At 38.9% G+C, this 22,109-nt stretch overlaps 1 protein-coding gene and 1 long non-coding RNA gene across 2 annotated transcripts; one reads left to right on the top strand and one right to left on the bottom strand.

Moving 5' to 3' along the window:
• The first annotated feature begins 1,519 nt into the window (after positions 1 to 1,519).
• Positions 1,520 to 1,936, top strand: LOC123312877. The gene is made up of 3 exons (XR_006537700.1): positions 1,520 to 1,555; positions 1,618 to 1,646; positions 1,690 to 1,936. It is a non-coding gene; the product is annotated as an uncharacterized LOC123312877 (long non-coding RNA).
• A 2,273-nt stretch (positions 1,937 to 4,209) lies between these two features.
• Positions 4,210 to 8,967, bottom strand: LOC123312975 (uncharacterized protein K02A2.6-like). Its single transcript, XM_044897616.1, has 3 exons — positions 8,714 to 8,967; positions 6,537 to 8,283; positions 4,210 to 6,398 (listed from the first exon to the last, which is right to left on the bottom strand). Exons 2-3 carry the CDS (start codon positions 8,233 to 8,235, stop codon positions 4,210 to 4,212), a joined length of 3,888 nt encoding a protein of 1,295 aa, XP_044753551.1. The 5' UTR covers positions 8,236 to 8,283; positions 8,714 to 8,967.
• Between the last annotated feature and the right edge of the window lie 13,142 nt (positions 8,968 to 22,109).

Raw genomic sequence — 22,109 nt, forward strand, 5'->3', positions numbered from 1 at the left:
CCCGAGCTACGAACAAAAGGCGTATCGCGAGGGCCGTAGGCCCGAGCTACGGACGAAAGGCGAATCTGCCAGTAAAGGTGAATCTACCTACAAGGTGGATCTCCTGGCTATACTAGTTAATACTATAACGTTGATAAAAAATGATCACCGAATCGTATCAAATTTTTTGCCACGTTGAAGTGTCGGGGGAGGGTGTGGGAAATTTGAAATGGCGAGCGCCGAAGGCGCGTGGCCGGGTAGAGCGGTAAATGGAACGCAAGAGTAAGAATCGAGCTTTCCGAAAATGCCTAGATCGTATTTTTACCCCGTCTAAAAGTGTCCGAAAATTGCGTGAGAAAATCGCGAAATTCACGATTTTCGCGAAAAGGTGCCAAAGTTATTTGATTAGCTTGAGAGATCCGCGGTAGCTCGAGAGCCGGGATGGGTGTCGAACTAAGCTCAAAGAACCCGAAATTAAAATAGGCCTGTTCTTTTTCCCGGAGCCCGAACGATATTACCTAAAAAAGCGTAAGAATTTCGAAAATTTTTGACGTCTACGAAAATTTGATAAATTAATTTCCAAGAGCATAGAGTTAATTTCCATCACGTCTGACGTTTCGAAAGGGGTTTTTGCAGTTTTCGGAAACTCGAGTCGATTATTATATGAATAATGCCAAAATAGGGAAGATAAATGCTAGAGAAGCATTCTCCATATCCTGTAGCATCTCCAGGTACCCATATTTCGGCTCGATATGTACAGGTAAGTTTGCAATTTTCGATATTACGAAACCACCTCGGTTAAGCACCGTTCAGAACCTTCGTTTTGACCCTGAATATTTTCAGTCATTTCGTGATTTTTAGCGTTGAAATTGCCAAGATAAATTTATATTAGGAAAGTCGAGGTCACTATTCAGCCAAAACTAACTTAAAATTTTATAATTTCCATAATTTTTCAATTCGTATAACGTGTTTTCCTGTCATTTGAGTAGAAGTGTTGACGGAGCCTTAGGCCAGTTTCATTTGACTGTTGACAGACCGTGAAAAAATTGATGTAAATTTTTAAGGTTTAATTATTATTGAAATTAAAGGATATATTTACTACATTTCTCCCCGTACAATAGCATAGCAGTGATAGCACTTCGAAGCTCACATCACAGATGAATTTTTCCCCATAATCCGAAAGTTAGGTTATTATTGATTTTCCAGATATGAAAGACAGACAGTTCTTGGACGTGAATCTGTATCAAAATCAGATGTAATAACTGAAGGTTTATTTTGTCACTAACAATACTTATTTTTCAGGCACATAAAAATTCATCATATCAAGAAATGTATGAAATTCACAAATGTCAAATATCATCTCTCGGAAAGTCTCATTTTAAATAAAAAAAGCTTTTTCAGGGGTAAGCTTCTAAGCAATTGTTTCAGAAGAGATAGTATTTGAAGTATATGATCCATTTGTCAAGTTTACATAATGGATTTCAGATTAAATTACATGCAAACTCACAGAATGAGAAACATCCTTAATCTTGGTGTATGAACATAAGAATTTCTAGATAACAAACGGTTCTTGGGGGTGAGTCTGCACAGAAAATCGACCAGGAGATTCTATATTTTATAATTGAAATTTATTTTCAGGCATATATAAATTTATCAGATCAAGAAATGTATAATATCATCTCTCGGACAGTGTTATTTGGTAAAAAAAAGTTTTTTCAGAGTAAGTTCATAAAGCAATTCGTTCAGGAGAGTTTCCATGTGAAGTAGATGATCTATTTCTCTTCTTTTCAACTGAGTACATCAGATTTCTGACAACGTTCAAGCAATTGGGTAGTGTATGGAGATGATTTTCTTAGTCTAGATCTATGGCAAAATACGTTTTGAGATAAGTTATTCTGTTGGAATTATATAATGATTATTGAAACACAATCTATGAGTTAGCTTTTGCGTTAAAATTCTATGTTTATAGACATTTGTCGAGTTTTCTCATTTAAGGTAAGATTTTTCTCTTATCGTAGAGAGAGGGACTCTGTAGGTTTTTGTTCGAAATGAACTGAATTAAATGTTATAATACTTGGAATCTTCATAATTAGGCTTATTTTCAATTCCATATAACAGATTTTGGCCAATTTTCAAGCTTTTTGATTAGTGTACAAGGATTATTCTATTCGCTCATTCCAGAAATAGGAGAAATGTTTTCAATTAACTCATTCAAGTGGAATAATAAAATGATTATTGGGATGATAAAAAGATTATTGAAACACAATCTATGAGTAAGGTTTTACGTAAAAATTCTATATTTATATGGACTTTCGCCAAGTTTTTGTCATTTGAGGTTAGTTTTTTTTCTTATCGTAGATGAAGGGATTTTGTAGATTTTTGTTCAAAATGAACTGAATTAAATATTATGATGCTTGAAATTTTTTTAATTAGGCTTCTTTTCCATTCCATATAACAGATTTTGGCCAATTTTTAAGCTTTTTGATTATTGTACGAGGATTATTGTATTTAATCATTCCAGATAAAAGGAAAAATGTTTTCGAATAACTTATTCGAGTGGAATGATATAATGATTATTGGAATACAATGGCAGGGTGTGTTTTTTGCGTTAAAATTCTACTTTTATAGACTTTTGGCCAGTTATTCTCATTTCAGGTTAGTTTTTTGTTTCATCGTAGAGAAAGAACTTTGTGAGTTTCAATTCAAGATGAACTGAATGCATGGAATCTCCGTTATAAGGCTTCTGTCCAACTGAATATAACTGATTTTTGCCAATTTTTGAGCAGTGTATGAGATTATTTGTTTTCTTTCGTGAAATTTGCGACAATGCCTGTATATATCGAACGGTGTGAGTTATGTGTGATACTCAGTATTGTATAGTATTCGCGTATCATTAAGTGCGAGGGCCGTAGGCCCGAGCTACAGGCGGAAGGCGAATCGCGAGGGCCGAAGGCCCGAGCTACGGACAAAAGGCGAATCTGTCCATGAAGGCGAATCTACCTACAAGGTGGATCTCATGGCTATACTGATCTGCCAAAAAAGGTAGATCTATCAATAAAGGTAGATCTATGGGCTTACTAGTTAATACTATAACGTTGATAAAAAATGATCACTGAATCGTATCAAATTTTTTGCCACGTTGAAGTGTCGGTGGAGGGTATGGGAAATTTGAAATGGCGAGCGCCGAAGGCGCGTGGCCGGGTAGAGCGGTATATGGAACGCAAGAGTAAGAATCGAGCTTTCCGAAAATGCCTAGATCGTATTTTTACCCCGTCTAGAAGTGTCCGAAAATTGCGTGAGAAAATCGCGAAATTCACGATTTTCGCGAAAAGGTACCAATTTGATTTGATTAGCTTGAGAGATCCGCGGTAGCTCGAGAGCCGGGATGGGTGTCGAACTAAGCTCGAAGAACCCGAAATTAAAATAGGCCTGTTTTTTTTCCCGGAGCCCGAACGATATTACCTAAAAAAGCGTAAGAATTTTGAAAATTTTTGACGTCTATTAAAAATCGAGTGACATTCCACAAAATTAAATTATTTTCTATTGATTATCAGAGAAGTGAAAGTGCACTTTGACAATCGATGTCAGAGTGTGATTTAAAGGTTAACGTCAGTTTTGACGGCTTGGCAGCGATCACAGAACGAGGTGCCTTGAATCGATCGGGCTTTTAAAAAACGTTTTTGGCCTAGATATTTATAAAAGGGGAATCGAGCGAGGGCCGAAGGCCCGAGCTACGAACAAAAGGCGTATCGCGAGGGCCGAAGGCCCGAGCTACGGACGAAAGGCGAATCTGCCAGTAAAGGTGAATCTACCTACAAGGTGGATCTCCTGGCTATACTAGTTAATACTATAACGTTGATAAAAAATGATCACTGAATCGTATCAAATTTTTTGCCATGTTGAAGTGTCGGTGGAGGGTATGGGAAATTTGAAATGGCGAGCGTCGAAGGCGCGTGGCCGAGTAGAGCGGTAAATGGAACGCAAGAGTAAGAATCGAGCTTTCCGAGAATGCCTAGATCGTATTTTCACCCTGTGCTACTCCAAATATAAGTCAATAATCACACGTCTTAGCACAAAATAGTTTTATTCATTTTCTCCAAATTCAATCCAACACTTCATATCTAAATCTCAAAAACCCCGTAACTATAACAACTACAAAAACTCAAATCTCCTTCATTAGTATTCCTGTCGAACATAGAAACTTTGCTGCTGACACGTTCCACTCATACTTCAGCTTGTACAGTGCCACATTCCCTCCATTTTTTTCAACTTCAGTAATGGCAGCTTTCCTGATACTTTAGATATTTCCTTCTCTGGTTCACTTTCGTTGATAAGCTTCGGAGATAAGGGATGTGTAATGGGATTTGGCGATTCTGACCTAAGATCTGGTTTGTTTCTGGAAATATCAGTTTCATCGCACCCCTGTATTGGTTCGGGGAGTTTCTTCAAGTGGCTAACGTGCCTTTTTACTATCTGACCATCTTCACTTGAAAGGGTTACTTCATTTCCCTTTCTTTCCACTACAGTGAACTCTTCGTTATTGAATCTCGGTATCAGTTTGTTGGGAATTATCATATTCTTCGCTAACACTTTGTCACCTTGTTTTATTTCGATTATTTTTGCTCGTCTTGATGAATCTTCCTTTTCCTTTCCTTTTTGTTTATTCACCATGTCATTTTCGCGCGCTTCTTCGTCTACCGGCTCAACAACTAGATCTGCCATAGATGGGATTTTGTCACGAATGGTTCTGTTGAACATCAGTTCTGATGGTGATTTACCGGTGGTTCCATGTGGCGTTACATTATACATCATTGTAAATTTTTGAAGTTCCGTTTTAAAATTTTGTTTATTGGCCTGAGCTATTTGTAATCTCTTTAATATAGCCCTATTCATGTTTTCTACCTCGCCGTTTGCTTGAGGCCAATATGGTGGTGTGTGGATCAATTCAATATTATTGTGTGAACAATAATTCTTGAACTCTTGACTGGCAAATTGGGGTCCGTTGTCCGCTCTAATAGATCTTGGTATTCCTAGGCGACAAAATATCTCTGACAAGTGATTTATAATGACAGCGGAGGTAGTCGTTCTGAGAAATTTTATTTCTTGGTACCTTGAATAGTAGTCTATTATGACCAAGAGTTGATCTTGATTTGGCAAGGGTCCCATAAGATCTATTGCTACACATTGCCACGGCCCTTCCGGGAATTTATGCCTTTTCATCGGTGGTGGTTTATCCGGAATTGTAACTAATAAGCAGCCTCTACAATTTTTTACAAATTTCTCGACTTCTCTGTCCATAAATGGCCACCAAACCTTAGCTCTCAGTCTCCTTTTCATCACCGTCTCTCCCGGATGCCCCTCGTGGGCTAATTGTAATACCTCGGCTTTCAACGAATCAGGTATAACTAGTCTACTTCCTCGCAGAATTACTGATCCTATTGTCATCAGCTCTTGGCGAAAGGGGTAAAGAGCATTTTTGTCTGCAATTTCCCAACAATCATCCTTGATCTTCTTTACTGCATCAGATATTTTCCGATCATGTTGACTCTCACTTATAATTTTGCTAATACTCATAGCTGCTGGTGAGTCAATTTCAAGCAGGGCACGGACGTGATATTCGTTTTCCTTGTCGAACGATGACTCTTCATCGAGTTGGCATAGTCTTGATAATGAATCGGCTATATTTAGTTTCCCCGATTGGTAGATAACTTTGAATTTGTAAGCCTGTAGCCTGAGAACCCATCTTTCGATTCGAGCTGGTGGCTTCGACGATGGTTTGAAAATTGCCTCTAAAGGTTTGTGGTCCGTGACTAATTCAAATTCCAAACCCGCTAGATAATAATGGAAACGCTCCACGGCCCAAACGAGAGCTAAGCTTTCTTTTTCCGTTTGCGAATAGCGTTTTTCTGTAGCCGAAAGACTTTTACTAGCGAACGATATAACTTGTGGTGTTCTTTGTTCATTAAACTGTAAAAGTACAGCTCCCAGTGCCACAGGGCTAGCATCTGCTACTAGACGGGTTCTCAGCTGAGGATCAAAGTATGATAATATCGGTAGAGTCGCCAGCGATTTTTTTAGTTTGTTAAAACTTTCTTGCTGGACTTGACACCATTCAAACTTCTGGTTTTCTCTAATCAGCCTCCGAAGTGGTTCCGTTGTGGTTCCCAGATCTGGTATGAACTTCCCTAGATAGGTGACGAGTCCAAGAAAGCTTCTTGTTTCTTCTTTTGTAGTCGGTGGTCGGAACTGTAATATTGTTTTTATTTTCGCATGGTCTGCTTCGATTCCTTTGTCGGAGAGCTTGTGGCCGAGAAAATAAAGCTCCTTGACCTTTTTTATACATTTCTCTTCGTTTAGGAGAACATTGTTTACCTTGAATACCTCTAGTACGTTATTCAGGCAGTAATCATGTTCTTTTTCTGTTTTTCCATAAATAATTACATCATCAATATAATTTAAACAGTTATTGCACGATGCAAGCATTTCTTCAAAAACTCTCTGAAAAATTTCCGGTGCCGAGTTGACTCCAAACATTAATCGTTTGTAGCGAAACATACCTTTGTGGGTAATGAAAGTAGTAATAGGGCGGCTTTCCTCATCAAGTTCAAGTTGGTGGTATGCATTGGCTAAATCAAGTCGAGAGAAAAACTTTGCTCCCCGGAGTTTAGTCATGAAAGAGTCGAAAGTTGGAATTGGGTAATTCTCCCTCAGAATTGCTTCATTGGCACGGCGCATATCCACACAAATGCGGATGTCATCGTTGGGTTTCAAAACCACTACTATGGGTGAGATCCATGCACTTGGTTCAGTAACTTTCTCTATGATATCAGACAAAAGTGCTTCTTTTAGTTTTCTCTCTACTTTAGCCTCTAAAGTAATTGGGACTCTTCTGACTGGTTGTTTAACAGGTTTGATTTGAGAATTGATTGTTAATTTGACTTTGATATTTTTAATCTTAGGAAACGATTTTATTTCCTCGATGTGGTTAATGTTCAAGCCTAATTTCAGGATACCTAATCGTTTTGCGACATCTTTACCTAGAATCGAGATGTCTCCCTGTTCTACAACATAAAAGTTTGTAATTATTTCGGGCTTACCCTGTAAACTCACTGTTGTTTCGAACGTGTGACTGACGTCCAGAGGTTCTCCCGCTGCGTATCCTCTGAGGGAATGTTGGGATTGAGAGTTGATGTCCCATGTTACAGCTTTCATTTTCTTTAACGATTCCCAGTCACCACCATTTATTATATTCACTTTCGAGCCTGAATCTATCAATACGGTGATAGGTACACCTCCTATGTTGCATTCTATAAGGTTATCATTCTGGTCTTCTGGACATATACCTGACACCTTGAAGCATTGGAAATTTCTGATGCCAACTGTCCCTTCCATTTCTGTTTCTTCTTCCTCTATACGGTTAACCCTAGAACTTGTCCTCCTTCGTTTGTTTTGAGGTTCATGTGAAGAATTTCTGTTATAAGAAAACCGTTTCCTTTGTAGGTCGGTTCTGCATAGAAATGCATAGTGGCCTACAAACCCGCATTTATTACATTTGGAATTTTTAGCAGGGCATTCTTTTGAAGGTACAGAGTGGTTGCGTTTTCCACATCTCGTACAGTGAGTACCACGTTCGTTGTTGAAGGGTTCAATTTTGTTGACACCGAATGATGTACTAGGTCCAGTGTCAGCTAAATCCATAGCTTTAGACTGACTACCAATTTGTTCGTGAATTTGGCATAGGTTGAGTACTTCATCTAGTGATCTTTCTTTTTCCAGCAGTTTCTTCTTCAAATCTAGAGGTGCCCAACTATCAATTATCTTGTCTTTAATATTTATTTCATTCGATTCTTGTGCCGAATTTCCAAATGAACACTTGCTCGCTTGGTTCCTGATTTTAAGAACAAATTTACTAAAGTTTTCATTTTGTTCAGGTTTGATGTTTCTGAATATGTGCCGTTCGAAAGTTGAGTTCTGTTTTGGTGAAAAATAATCGGTCAGTTTTTCAACAAGGGTTTTGAAAACGTCGTTATTTATGTCTTTATCGAAGATTTCTAATGCTCCTGGAAGATTATATGCTACTTCTTGAAGCTGCGATCCTCCAAGATGTAGAAGTTTGTTCCTCTTCTTAACAACATTTGTTATATCCTCCGAAGCTAGATATAATTCCAAAGAACGTAACCATTTTTCCCATTCTCCCCTGATCAAAGCCTTGTCGAGGTTATCGCAGAGAAAGGGTTTTATATTGTTGTCTGTCATGATCAATAAACTTTTTCGACTCTTCTGAGCTCGTTGTCTTGGACTGCCCTGAAATAGGGTAACAGTTTGATTAATTCTGTTATTTTCTTAAACTGCCCTGTAAACCAGGGTAACAGTTATTTATGGACTGCCTGTAGAAACAGGTAACAGTTCACATTTTTTTTCAACTGCCCTGTGATAGGGTAACAGTTTCTATTCTGAACTGCCCTTCGAAAGGGTAACAGTTATTTCTGTTGAACTGCCCTGTGATAGGGTAACAGTTTCTATTCTGAACTGCCCTTCGAAAGAGTAACAGTTATTTCTGTTGAACTGCCCTTCGAAAGGGTAACAGTTATTTCTATTGAACTGCCCTCCAAGAGGGTAACAGTTATTTCTTTATTAGTCATGACTAATTTTATAATGCATTATAAAATCGTATCGATAGAATTGTTAGCACTTGGGAAGGATTAAATGTCACGAATGTCAGTATCCGACTCACCTTGTTCAGAAATCAACGTCCTATGGGTAAAATTACCACTTCTCGTCGCCAATTGTGCTACTCCAAATATAAGTCAATAATCACACGTCTTAGCACAAAATAGTTTTATTCATTTTCTCCAAATTCAATCCAACACTTCATATCTAAATCTCAAAAACCCCGTAACTATAACAACTACAAAAACTCAAATCTCCTTCATTAGTATTCCTGTCGAACATAGAAACTTTGCTGCTGACACGTTCCACTCATACTTCAGCTTGTACAGTGCCACACACCCCGTCTAGAAGTGTTCGAAAATTGCGTGAGAAAATCGCGAAATTCACGATTTTCGCGAAAAGGTACCAATTTGATTTGATTAGCTTGAGAGATCCGCGGTAGCTCGAGAGCCGGGATGGGTGTCGAACTAAGCTCGAAGAACCCGAAATTAAAATAGGCCTGTTTTTTTTCCCGGAGCCCGAACGATATTACCTAAAAAAGCGTAAGAATTTTGAAAATTTTTGACGTCTATTAAAAATCGAGTGACATTCCACAAAATTAAATTATTTTCTATTGATTATCAGAGAAAATTAAGTGAAAGTGCACTTTGACAATCGATGTCAGAGTGTGATTTAAAGGTTAACGTCAGTTTTGACGGCTTGGCAGCGATCACAGAACGAGGTGCCTTAAATCGATCGGGCTTTTAAAAAACGTTTTTGGCCTAGATATTTATAAAAGGGGAATCGAGCGAGGGCCGAAGGCCCGAGCTACGGACGAAAGGCGAATCTGCCAGTAAAGGTGAATCTACCTACAAGGTGGATCTCCTGGCTATACTAGTTAATACTATAACGTTGATAAAAAATGATCACCGAATCGTATCAAATTTTTTGCCACGTTGAAGTGTCGGTGGAGGGTATGGGAAATTTGAAATGGCGAGCGCCGAAGGCGCGTGGCCGGGTAGAGCGGTAAATGGAACGCAAGAGTAAGAATCGAGCTTTCCGAAAATGCCTAGATCGTATTTTTACCCCGTCTAGAAGTTTCCGAAAATTGCGTGAGAAAATCGCGAAATTCACGATTTTCGCGAAAAGGTACCAATTTGATTTGATTAGCTTGAGAGATCCGCGGTAGCTCGAGAGCCGGGATGGGTGTCGAACTAAGCTCGAAGAACCCGAAATTAAAATAGGCCTGTTTTTTTTCCCGGAGCCCGAACGATATTACCTAAAAAAGCGTAAGAATTTTGAAAATTTTTGACGTCTATTAAAAATCGAGTGACATTCCACAAAATTAAATTATTTTCTATTGATTATCAGAGAAAATTAAGTGAAAGTGCACTTTGACAATCGATGTCAGAGTGTGATTTAAAGGTTAACGTCAGTTTTGACGGCTTGGCAGCGATCACAGAACGAGGTGCCTTAAATCGATCGGGCTTTTAAAAAACGTTTTTGGCCTAGATATTTATAAAAGGGGAATCGAGCGAGGGCCGAAGGCCCGAGCTACGAACAAAAGGCGTATCGCGAGGGCCGAAGGCCCGAGCTACGGACGAAAGGCGAATCTGCCAGTAAAGGTGAATCTACCTACAAGGTGGATCTCCTGGCTATACTAGTTAATACTATAACGTTGATAAAAATGATCACCGAATCGTATCAAATTTTTTGCCATGTTGAAGTGTCGGGGGAGGGTATGGGAAATTTGAAATGCCGAGCGCCGAAGGCGCGTGGCCGGGTAGAGCGGTAAATGGAACGCAAGAGTAAGAATCGAGCTTTCAGAAAATGCCTAGATCGTATTTTTACCCCGTCTAGAAGTGTCCGAAAATTGCGTGAGAAAATCGCGAAATTCACGATTTCCGCGAAAAGGTACCAATTTGATTTGATTAGCTTGAGAGATCCGCGGTAGCTCGAGAGCCGGGATGGGTGTCGAACTAAGCTCGAAGAACCCGAAATTAAAATAGGCCTGTTTTTTTTCCCGGAGCCCGAACGATATTACCTAAAAAAGCGTAAGAATTTTGAAAATTTTTGACGTCTATTAAAAATCGAGTGACATTCCACAAAATTAAATTATTTTCTATTGATTATCAGAGAAAATTAAGTGAAAGTGCACTTTGACAATCGATGTCAGAGCGTGATTTAAAGGTTAACGTCAGTTTTGACGGCTTGGCAGCGATCACAGAACGAGGTGCCTTAAAACGATCGGGCTTTTAAAAAACGTTTTTGGCCTAGATATTCATAAAAGGGGAATCGAGCGAGGGCCGAAGGCCCGAGCTACGAACAAAAGGCGTATCGCGAGGGCCGTAGGCCCGAGCTACGGACGAAAGGCGAATCTGCCAGTAAAGGTGAATCTACCTACAAGGTGGATCTCCTGGCTATACTAGTTAATACTATAACGTTGATAAAAAATGATCACCGAATCGTATCAAATTTTTTGCCACGTTGAAGTGTCGGTGGAGGGTATGGGAAATTTGAAATGGCGAGCGCCGAAGGCGCGTGGCCGGGTAGAGCGGTAAATGGAACGCAAGAGTAAGAATCGAGCTTTCCGAAAATGCCTAGATCGTATTTTTACCCCGTCTAGAAGTGTCCGAAAATTGCGTGAGAAAATCGCGAAATTCACGATTTTCGCGAAAAGGTACCAATTTGATTTGATTAGCTTGAGAGATCCGCGGTAGCTCGAGAGCCGGGATGGGTGTCGAAATAAGCTCGAAGAACCCGAAATTAAAATAGGCCTGTTTTTTTTCCCGGAGCCCGAACGATATTACCTAAAAAAGCGTAAGAATTTTGAAAATTTTTGACGTCTATTAAAAATCGAGTGACATTCCACAAAATTAAATTATTTTCTATTGATTATCAGAGAAAATTAAGTGAAAGTGCACTTTGACAATCGATGTCAGAGTGTGATTTAAAGGTTAACGTCAGTTTTGACGGCTTGGCAGCGATCACAGAACGAGGTGCCTTAAATCGATCGGGCTTTTAAAAAACGTTTTTGGCCTAGATATTTATAAAAGGGGAATCGAGCGAGGGCCGAAGGCCCGAGCTACGAACAAAAGGCGTATCGCGAGGGCCGAAGGCCCGAGCTACGGACGAAAGGCGAATCTGCCAGTAAAGGTGAATCTACCTACAAGGTGGATCTCCTGGCTATACTAGTTAATTAATACTATAACGTTGATAAAAAATGATCACTGAATCGTATCAAATTTTTTGCCATGTTGAAGTGTCGGTGGAGGGTATGGGAAATTTGAAATGGCGAGCGCCGAAGGCGCGACGCGGGGACATGCTGGGTGTAAATATCTAGAGGAAGAATCGAGCTTTCCGAAAATGCCTAGATCGTATTTTTACCCCGTCTAAAAGTGTCCGAAAATTGCGTGAGAAAATCGCGAAATTCACGATTTTCCCGAAAAGGTACCAAATTGATTTGATTAGCTTGAGAGATCCGCGGTAGCTCGAGAGTTGGGATGGGCGTCGAACTATGCTCGAAGGACCCGAAATTAAAATAGGCCTGTTCTTTTTCCCGGAGCCCGAACGAAATTACCTAAAAAAGCGTAACAAATTTGAAAATTTTTGACGTCTATTAAAAATCGAGTGACATTCCACAAAATTAGATTATTTTCTATTGATTATCAGAGAAAATTAAGTGAGTGCACTTTGACAATCGATGTCAGAGTGTGATTTAAAGGTTAACGTCAGTTTTGACGGAATTATCTTGGCAGCGATCACAGAACGATAAGCCTTACATCGATCGGGCTTTTAAAAAAACGTTTTTGGCTTAGATATTTATAAAAGGGGAATCGAGCTATGGACAAAAGGCGTATCGCGAGGGCCGTAGGCCCGAGCTACGGACGAAAGGCGAATCTGCCAGTAAAGGTGAATCTACCTACAAGGTGGATCTCCTGGCCATGCTAGTCATCAATATAATAACGTTGATAAAAATGATCACTGAATCGTATCAAATTTTTTGCCATGTTGAAGTGTCGGGGGAGGGTATGGGAAATTTGAAATGGCGAGCGCCGAAGGCGCGTGGCCGGGTAGAACGGTACATGGATAGCTAGAGGAAGAATCGAGCTTTCAGAAAATGCCTAGATCGTATTTTTACCCCGTCTAAAAGTGTCCGAAAATTGCGTTAGAAAATCGCGAAATTCACGATTTTCGCGAAAAGGTACCAAATTGATTTGATTAACTTGAGGGATCCGCGGTAGCTCGAGAGCCGGGATGGGTGTCGAACTAAGCTCGAAGAACCCGAAATTAAAATAGGCCTGTTTTTTTTCCCGGAGCCCGAACGATATTACCTAAAAAAGCGTAAGAATTTTGAAAATTTTTGACGTCTATTAAAAATCGAGTGACATTCCACAAAATTAAATTATTTTCTATTGATTATCAGAGAAAATTAAGTGAAAGTGCACTTTGACAATCGATGTCAGAGTGTGATTTAAAGGTTAACGTCAGTTTTGACGGCTTGGCAGCGATCACAGAACGAGGTGCCTTAAATCGATCGGGCTTTTAAAAAACATTTTTGGCCTAGATATTTATAAAAGGGGAATCGAGCGAGGGCCGAAGGCCCGAGCTACGAACAAAAGGCGTATCGCGAGGGCCGAAGGCCCGAGCTACGGACGAAAGGCGAATCTGCCAGTAAAGGTGAATCTACCTACAAGGTGGATCTCCTGGCTATACTAGTTAATACTATAACGTTGATAAAAAATGATCACCGAATCGTATCAAATTTTTTGCCACGTTGAAGTGTTGGTGGAGGGTATGGGAAATTTGAAATGGCGAGCGCCGAAGGCGCGTGGCCGGGTAGAGCGGTACATGGATAGCTAGAGGAAGAATCGAGCTTTCCGAAAATGCCTAGATCGTATTTTTACCCCGTCTAAAAGTGTCCGAAAATTGCGTTAGAAAATCGCGAAATTCACGATTTTCGCGAAAAGGTACCAAATTGATTTGATTAACTTGAGAGATCCGCGGTAGCTCGAGAGCCGGGATGGGTGTCGAACTAAGCACGAAGGACCCGAAATTAAAATAGGCCTGTTTTTTTTCCCGGAGCCCGAACGAAATTTCCTAAAAAAGCGTAAGAAATTTGAAAATTTTTGACGTCTATTGAAAATCGAGTGACATTCCACAAAATTAAATTATTTTCTATTGATTATCAGAGAAAATTGAGTGAGTGCACTTTGACAATCGATGTCAGAGTGTGATTTAAAGGTTAACGTCAGTTTTGACGGAATTATCTTGGCAGCGATCACAGAACGAGGTGCCTTAAATCGATCGGGCTCTCAAAAAAAGTTTTTGGCCTAGATATTCATAAAAGGGGAATCGACCTACGAAAAAAAGGCGTATCGCGAGGGCCGTAGGCCCGAGCTACGGACGAAAGGCGAATCTGCCAGTAAAGGTGAATCTACCTACAAGGTGGATCTCCTGGCCATGCTAGTTAATACTATAACGTTGATAAAAAATGATCACCGAATCGTATCAAATTTTTTGCCATGTTGAAGTGTCGGTGGAGGGTATGGGAAATTTGAAATGGCGAGCGCCGAAGGCGCGTGGCCGGGTAGAGCGGTAAATGGAACGCAAGAGTAAGAATCGAGCTTTCCGAAAATGCCTAGATCGTATTTTTACCCCGTCTAAAAGTGTCCGAAAATTGCGTGAGAAAATCGCGAAATTCACGATTTTCGCGAAAAGATACCGAAATGATTTGATTAGCTTGAGAGATCCGCGGTAGCTCGAGAGCCGGGATGGGTGTCGAACTAAGCTCGAAGAACCCGAAATTAAAATAGGCCTGTTTTTTTTCCCGGAGCCCGAACGAAATTACCTGAAAAAGCGTAAGAATTTTGAAAATTTTTGACGTCTATTAAAAATCGAGTGACATTCCACAAAATTAAATTATTTTCTATTGATTATCAGAGAAAATAAAGTGAAAGTGCACTTTGACAATCGATGTCAGAGTGTGATTTAAAGGTTAACGTCAGTTTTGACGGCTTGGCAGCGATCACAGAACGAGGTGCCTTAAATCGATCGGGCTTTTAAAAAACGTTTTTGGCCTAGATATTTATAAAAGGGGAATCGAGCGAGGGCCGAAGGCCCGAGCTACGAACAAAAGGCGTATCGCGAGGGCCGTAGGCCCGAGCTATGGACGAAAGGCGAATCTGCCAGTAAAGGTGAATCTACCTACAAGGTGGATCTCCTGGCTATACTAGTACAAATAAAAACGATATCCTTTCTATCGAGTTGTCCTTTAATTATCATTGGCAACCCTAAAAAGAAATAGGTTCTTTTTAAAAATAGACTTTTGGATACGTTATTCATAACTATATAAATCAAATCGAACGTCAAAATGGACGTCAGTCACGTTTATAGTGGTGGATTCTGCTTCAGTCAGGCTTCCAAAGTCAAGGGTAGTGACTAGCTTCCTTTGGCGCCCTGCACCTTATGCAGTTCAACTGTCGCATATTCCACCGGCATCGTGCTGGCTGACGATTATTTATCGAGTGTACATAACAATTACTTGTTTATACAGGGTATTTCATCATAAACTGGACAAACATATATAGTGGGTAAAGGACACCGGGAGAATCACTTTTGCCTTATGACATATACCCCGTTTTCGACGCATAAGCCAGAAATAAGGTGTTCAACGTCGTATTTGAGCAATTTGAGTGTGCTCAGTTATGTATAAACCACAAAGTAACGGTTCTGGTCACCTCGGAGTATTTTTGAGTGCGCAATTCAGAAAAGATGAAGAAATGAAAAAAAAAATTTCCAAATGGCGGAAAACCTTCGATGTTCGTGATTTTTTTTTTGGTTTCCAAATTTCATTTTCTGAATGAATGCAATTTTCGAACAATTTCCCTGTAGTTTCCTACAATCAGGAAACATTTCAACAATTTCGAGGTTTCATTTCTTAGAAACGCGTCATAAGGCTAACCCTATGTCCTGCTTGAGCGACTGATTTTGCGAAGCGAGCGGCGCGGCCGACACATACGACGCGGCCGATACGAGCGATTCGCCTATGAGTGTCCTACGTGAACGAACGCATCCGATTATTAGGGCGAAGCGCTGTCTACCATTAGAGGGGATGAGAAAAGGGCAGTCTGTTTTCATACGCTACTGCTGGAGGTGTTTCCATTATAAAAATGGAATGGTCAAATAAGCGAAAGATTTTGATGTGTGACAATGTTGTTTTGAAAATGCAAATCTTGAGACGTGGTAATATGTCAAGAAAAAGAAACCCAACGAATAAAATTTTTCTGGAACGACTGAAATTTGGAGAATTTCACCATTTATACATACAATTGAGATCTTCTCCAAATTTATTCCACAGCTATTGTAGAATGCTGCCGACAACATTCGATTATATAGTGAACGCGATAAAGCCTCAAATTCGACACAAGATTACTAATTTTCAAAGACCAATTTCAGTAGAAGAACGGCTAATGTTAACTTTAAGGTAGGTTAAAAAAATTCTTTTTCATTTTACTTCTTTATTTTTCATAAGGCATCGATAGGATCAATTAAAATTATGCATTATAAAATCATAATCATTTTCTCGCATAAGGTCAGGATTGGCTTGTTTGCTCATGTCACTGTATATTGGAGATTGTGGAGAATATGGAGAAGAGACTGTAGTGCTTGATTGGGGCTGGGCATGCGCCTCGTTGAGCCTACTCAGTTCCTGACACAATAAATTTTGCACTTGAGTGCGAAACATCAATTTCTTTATAGGTGGTAGCTGCCTGACATATGGCAAAATTGATTTAAAAAAGTTGACGTCTTCATCGTCGTTCTCCATGTTTTGCAACAATTCAAATTTTTTTGCCTCTAGTTGCAACATCTCACTTCAAAAGATCCTTCCTCATTTTGCGAGGTCCTAGCCTTGCGTTTCCTGGAAGCAGCTACTCGTATTGGAGTTGTGGGGTTTTTCGCTGAAGGTAAGGATTGTTCCAAGTTCTCCAGTTCTTTTTGGAGACGTGTCATTCCTTTACTGGTGGAGGGTTTTGGAAGTGATGCTGACTCGACAACTGAATCTTCATTGAGACTCAATTCACCTTCCTCCTTATCAGTTATTCGTTCAGGCAAATCATTTTCTTGAGATTCATCATCTTCGAAAATGTTCTTTTCATGGAATGAAGGCAAATTTCCCTCAGTTTCTCTAGGAGTTGCTATTTTTTTCAAAAACAGGGATTCGAAATGACACCATCTGCCAGTGTAACGAGGTCCGTCTGCTTCCTCCCCTGATTTATAACTACGCACTTTTCTCAGTTCTTTTTTGAAAGTATCTCGTAGATTTTTCCACTTTCCTTTAACCGTATCCTCTGTAAAACAATAAAAAAAAACTATGTTTGTTTTTTCAGATATTTGGCAACTGGTATACAGTTCAGACAAATTGCATATTCGTTTAGAATTTCAAAGAGTGCCGTTGCTGTTATTGTTATGGAAGTATGTGAAGCTATTTGGCGTACCCTGGTAACGGAGCATATGCCAGAACCTACGACTTCTTCATTGAAACAAATTGCTAAAACCTTTTGGGAAAGGTGGCAATTTCCTAATTGCATAGGGGCTATAGACGGTAAACATGTCCGAATAAAAAAACCTGCAAGTTCAGGTTCTATGTATTACTGCTACAAAAATTATTATTCTATTGGTCTACTTGCTGTCACAGATGCTAACTACAAGTTCATAATGGTGAATGTAGGCTCCTACGGAAAAGACAGTGATGGTGGTGTGTTTGATTCTTGTCCTTTACGACGTGGCATAGAATCAGGAAGAATTAAACTACCAGAGGAAACAACATTGCCAGGTTCAACAATTTCGGCACCTTATGTTTTTGTTGGAGATGATGCTTTTCCACTCACTGAATACCTCATGAAGCCATTCCCACGAAACCAATTACAAGAGGGTGAAGAAAATGATACTTTTAACTATCGACTATCAAGAGCGAGAATGGTTGTGGAATGCTCATTCGGCAGCATAGTTTCTAAATTCCGGATTTTGGGTAAAGCGATAGAAACTAAAGTGGAAAATGCTGTACACATTGTAAAGGCCATAACATTGTTACACAATATTATTATAGACTTGGAAGGAATATCAGAGTTCGAGATCGAACAATTCAAAAATGCTAAAATTGATCCTCGGGCACATTTGAAAGGTTTAAAAAAAAATAACGCCTTTACGAAAAAAGCTGCTTTCATCAGAAAAAAACTGAGCGGGTTCTTCACATTACGACCAATACAACGTGTATAATTGAAATAATATTATGCATTTTAATAATATCAACCATATCACGTCCTTTGCAATGTACATAAAAAGGATAATGGGAAGTAGGACAGCCAATGAAACACAACCTCTTACTTCAGCGACGTTTCGTCCATATATTTGGACTTCTTCACAGCTAGAACAATGGACCATTACAGAATGTTTGGAAAAAACTATAGTGGTGACTCACCCTTAGTTAATTGTTGTGGGCCAACGGTGTAATACAAAACATTGAACACACAGTGTATAAACTAAATTTGTTCAGATATTTACAATTAAAATAATAAATTAGAACGGACATCATATATAACAAACATCAACCAGAAATACACATCAAATAGTAATTTATCTCATCACCAGATGTAGTGTGATAACATAATATCAATACAGGTTGTAATGCGAACCAGGTATAAACGTTCATGTTATTCTCCCTCTCAGCCGACCTCTGTTCACCCTGTACAAATTCAAAATATTGGAATACACAGAACTCAAATTATGTGTATCCGTTCTGTCATTTACAGTAGAGTTAATATTTATAAAAATCATTTCACTAATGCATCTCTTATAGTAAATGTCTTCATAGTCTAGTATACGGGCATTTTGAAAATCAAATGCGTGCAATTCTTCAAAATGATGTCTGGCTAGAGCCGTTTTGTCAACTTTATTACAATTTTTTGTTTGGCAGTCATATCTATGTTGTCTAATTCTATTCTGAAGGTACTGTCTAGTCTGTCCTATATAACTCCTCTCGCAATCCAGGCAAGGTATCTGATAAATTAAATTAGACCTTTGTAGCATAGGGGTGTTATCTTTTAATTTATGGAATAACGCGCTTACTTTTTTTGTGTTATAGAACACCAATTGAGCCGGAATATTATTTCTCTTGAACATCAAATTAAGCTTCAACGATAGTGATGGTACGAAAGGGAATTTATAATATTTAATTATTTCTTTATTCTCATCATTATCGGGTGGATGCGCGTGAATGTTATCTATTCTCATAGACTGTGCTATCACTTTATTAACCAAATTAATGGGGTAGTTACTGAGTTTGAGAACATATCTTATTAAATCATTATTGTCATGGTGAAATTGGGGACTACTAAGGTTCCTTACTCTATGAATCAACCCTTTCATTACTGATAACTTCTGTTTAAAGTCATGATTCGAAAAGTAGTTTAACAATCTACCAGAACTAGCAGGTTTTCTATACCAGCAGGTCAAAAGCCTGCCATCATCACACCTATGCACCATCACATCAAGAAACGGAATTTTTCGGTCTACCTCTCTCTCAACTGTAAACTGCAGTCTGGTGTGAAATGAATTGAAAACCATTACAAGTTCATCAATCTTATCTTCCGGGACTGCCAAAAATAAATCATCAACATAAATCGTCAATATGGGTACAATAAATGATAACCTTTTCAAACATTCCTCAATTACAAAGTTCATAACAAACTTGGCTATAACTGGAGAAGCTGGGTTCCCCATTGCCGTTCCATCAAGTTGACCATAAAATTTACCATCAAAAGAAAAATAGCTATTGTCAAATATAAAATCAACAATCCTCATAAACATCTCTCTTGTTAGGTCTGTGTAAGACGATATGTATCTCCACTTGGTCTTAAACATATTAACTGCTAATACTTTAGGGATATTAGTGAATAATGATACCACATCGAGGGAAACTAATACATACCCATCTGGCAGTAATATATTTCTAACACATTCAACAAAACTATACGAGTTCTGAACACTATATAAGAATGTAGTTGTCAACGGTGACAGAAGACCATGAAGAAACACCGAGAGATCATATATGGGAGAATTGACACAAGATACAATGGGCCTGAAACTAAGATTTGTCTTATGTGTCTTTCTCAAGCCGTACAGTTTTGGAGCCGTTGAGTTGTGTTTTTTCAAACTCTTGGATGTTATTGAGTCTATAAAACCCCCGGTATGGAGCTTATCAAGGAGACAATTAGCAAACGATTGAACCGTCAAGGTGGGGTCTTTGTTGAGCACCCTGTACATAGTTACGTCACTAAGCAAAGAGTACATTGAGTCCACGTATTCATCCCTGTACATTATAACTGTAGAGTTGCCCTTATCCGATCTCATAACTAAGATATCGGGATTGTCCTCTAAAAATCTTCTAGTTTCCTTGAAATTTTTAACCATGTTATCACCACGAAAATTTTTTGGGTTTCGATAATGATTAGTAATAATATTTGTGGCTTGGGCTCTTAAAGTGTTTTTAATATCATCTGAACTCGTGATTCCTTGTATGCAATACTCAAAATCCTTCAATACCCTCGGGATAGAAAACTCGTGTTTCAACTCATTGATACCGAAATTGGGGCCCATCGATAAAGTATGTGCAACATCAATAGGAATCTCTAGAGATGTGTAATTAAATAAAAATTCATCAACCACTGATCCATCTATATGAGTTCCTTTTAACTAACAGGTAATACTATAGTGTGGAGGAGTTCCTTAAGGAGTCCATTTGTTGAATTTGTTATTTTTTTTCTCTTGTATTATATTTGTCATAATATATGACTTGTCCTATACATTTCTTGAGGGTCCAAAAGGATCATTAAATTTTATTTATTTATTGTTATGATGAAACCATAACAAACCGGCCGATACCTATACATCGTCGACGGACCAGACGGCACCAGATTTTAAGGACGGTTGTATCTTTCTACAATATCCCCTGTATGTTGCAAATAGCGAATCCTTAATCCTTTCTTTTTCAATTCTTCAACGGGCACACAGCCTCTCAAGGTATCGCGGATGCGCACCCAAGCATCATTAATTTTTTTTATCCTTATGACATGACATTTGTCATTGGGATCCCAAATGAATGTTTCCGTTTGCAGTGTTTCTAGGAACAACATAATTTGCTTCTGGGTCCACTGTAGATTGCTCATACTCGCATTAATCAAAAAATAACGCACCGGCACAGACGAGGAGTACAGGAGCCATTATGGCTCCTGTATTCCTGTATTCGCATTAATTTCAGCAGAACACAATTCGAATGCTATTTTCAAAATACTGCATGATTTCAGATTTTATTGCGAAGAATCTTTGAAGAACGAACTGAATTTACTCACGGCGGAAAAGGAAGATATGAGGAAGGAAATAAATATCCTGAAAAGGGAACATGAAATTAATAAACAAAGTGCTTTGCAATCAAACATTATTATTTCTGGAATACCATTGGTGGTGGATATTGAGAAAAAAACTTGAAAACAATAGTTCTCGATGTCACCAAGAAACTAAATGTTGAAATTTTGGGAGAGGATTTTGATTGCGACATAATCGGCAGGGATCAACCCAAGCAAATAAAGGTGCTGTTCAGTGACATGAATAATAAAAGAAAAATTATGCAGGCAAAAGAAGAAGTTACATTGAATACCAGGGATTCAGGTTTTCAAGAAAACAGTAAAGTGTAGATGCTGACAGATGATATCTTCAAAAAGAAATATTGCGATAACATCCAGAAATACATAGATAAAGGATATGCACGCAAACTGACCGGAGAAGAAGCGAAGAAAGAAGGAGCAAGCAAGAACTTGGTACCTTCGTCATTTTGGTGTAATCAACCCACATAAACCCTAGAAACTCCGACTTGTATTTGACGCTTTAACAAAATCTCATGGAATATCTTTGAACAGTAATCTTCTTGCTGGTCTTGCAGGGAAAGAAAAGTTGCATTTTCTAGTGACATTCGAGAATTGTTTCATCAAGTCAGAATAACAGAAATAGACCAAGATTCCCAACGGTTTTTGTGGAGAAACGGTGAAACAAATCGACATTGTGATGTATATCAGATGCAGGTCATGACATTTGATGCTACGTGCTCCCCCACTTGTGCCCAATATGTAAAAAATTAGCAATAACCAGACGTCATTTTGTTGATGATTATTTGGACTGTGTTGATTCTCCTCTAGAAGCATACAATCTTATAACAGAAGTAAGCAGAACACAATCTAAAGCGGGTTTCGAATTGGTGAATTGGACTACCAATTCAAAAAAACTGATGAAAATGATGTCCTTCGATGAAAATCTGAATAAAGATCTGAACCTTGATATGGTAATGTCTCTGCAAAGAGTTCTTGGACTGTCATGGAGCGCAGCTGAAGATAAACTCGTTTTCAAGTTGAATTTTCATCCTGAACAGA

Source organism: Coccinella septempunctata, chromosome 5, assembly GCF_907165205.1.
Source record: "Coccinella septempunctata chromosome 5, icCocSept1.1, whole genome shotgun sequence".
Taxonomy (NCBI): domain Eukaryota; kingdom Metazoa; phylum Arthropoda; class Insecta; order Coleoptera; family Coccinellidae; genus Coccinella; species Coccinella septempunctata.

Coding starts and splice junctions, on each gene's coding strand:
- LOC123312975 (XM_044897616.1), bottom strand. CDS start 8,235: ATGACAGACAACAATATAAAACCCTTTCTCTGCGATAACCTCGACAAG. Junction 6,399..6,536: donor TACTTTCATTACCCACAAAG/GTATGTTTCGCT, acceptor ATGGAAAAACAG/AAAAAGAACATGATTACTGC.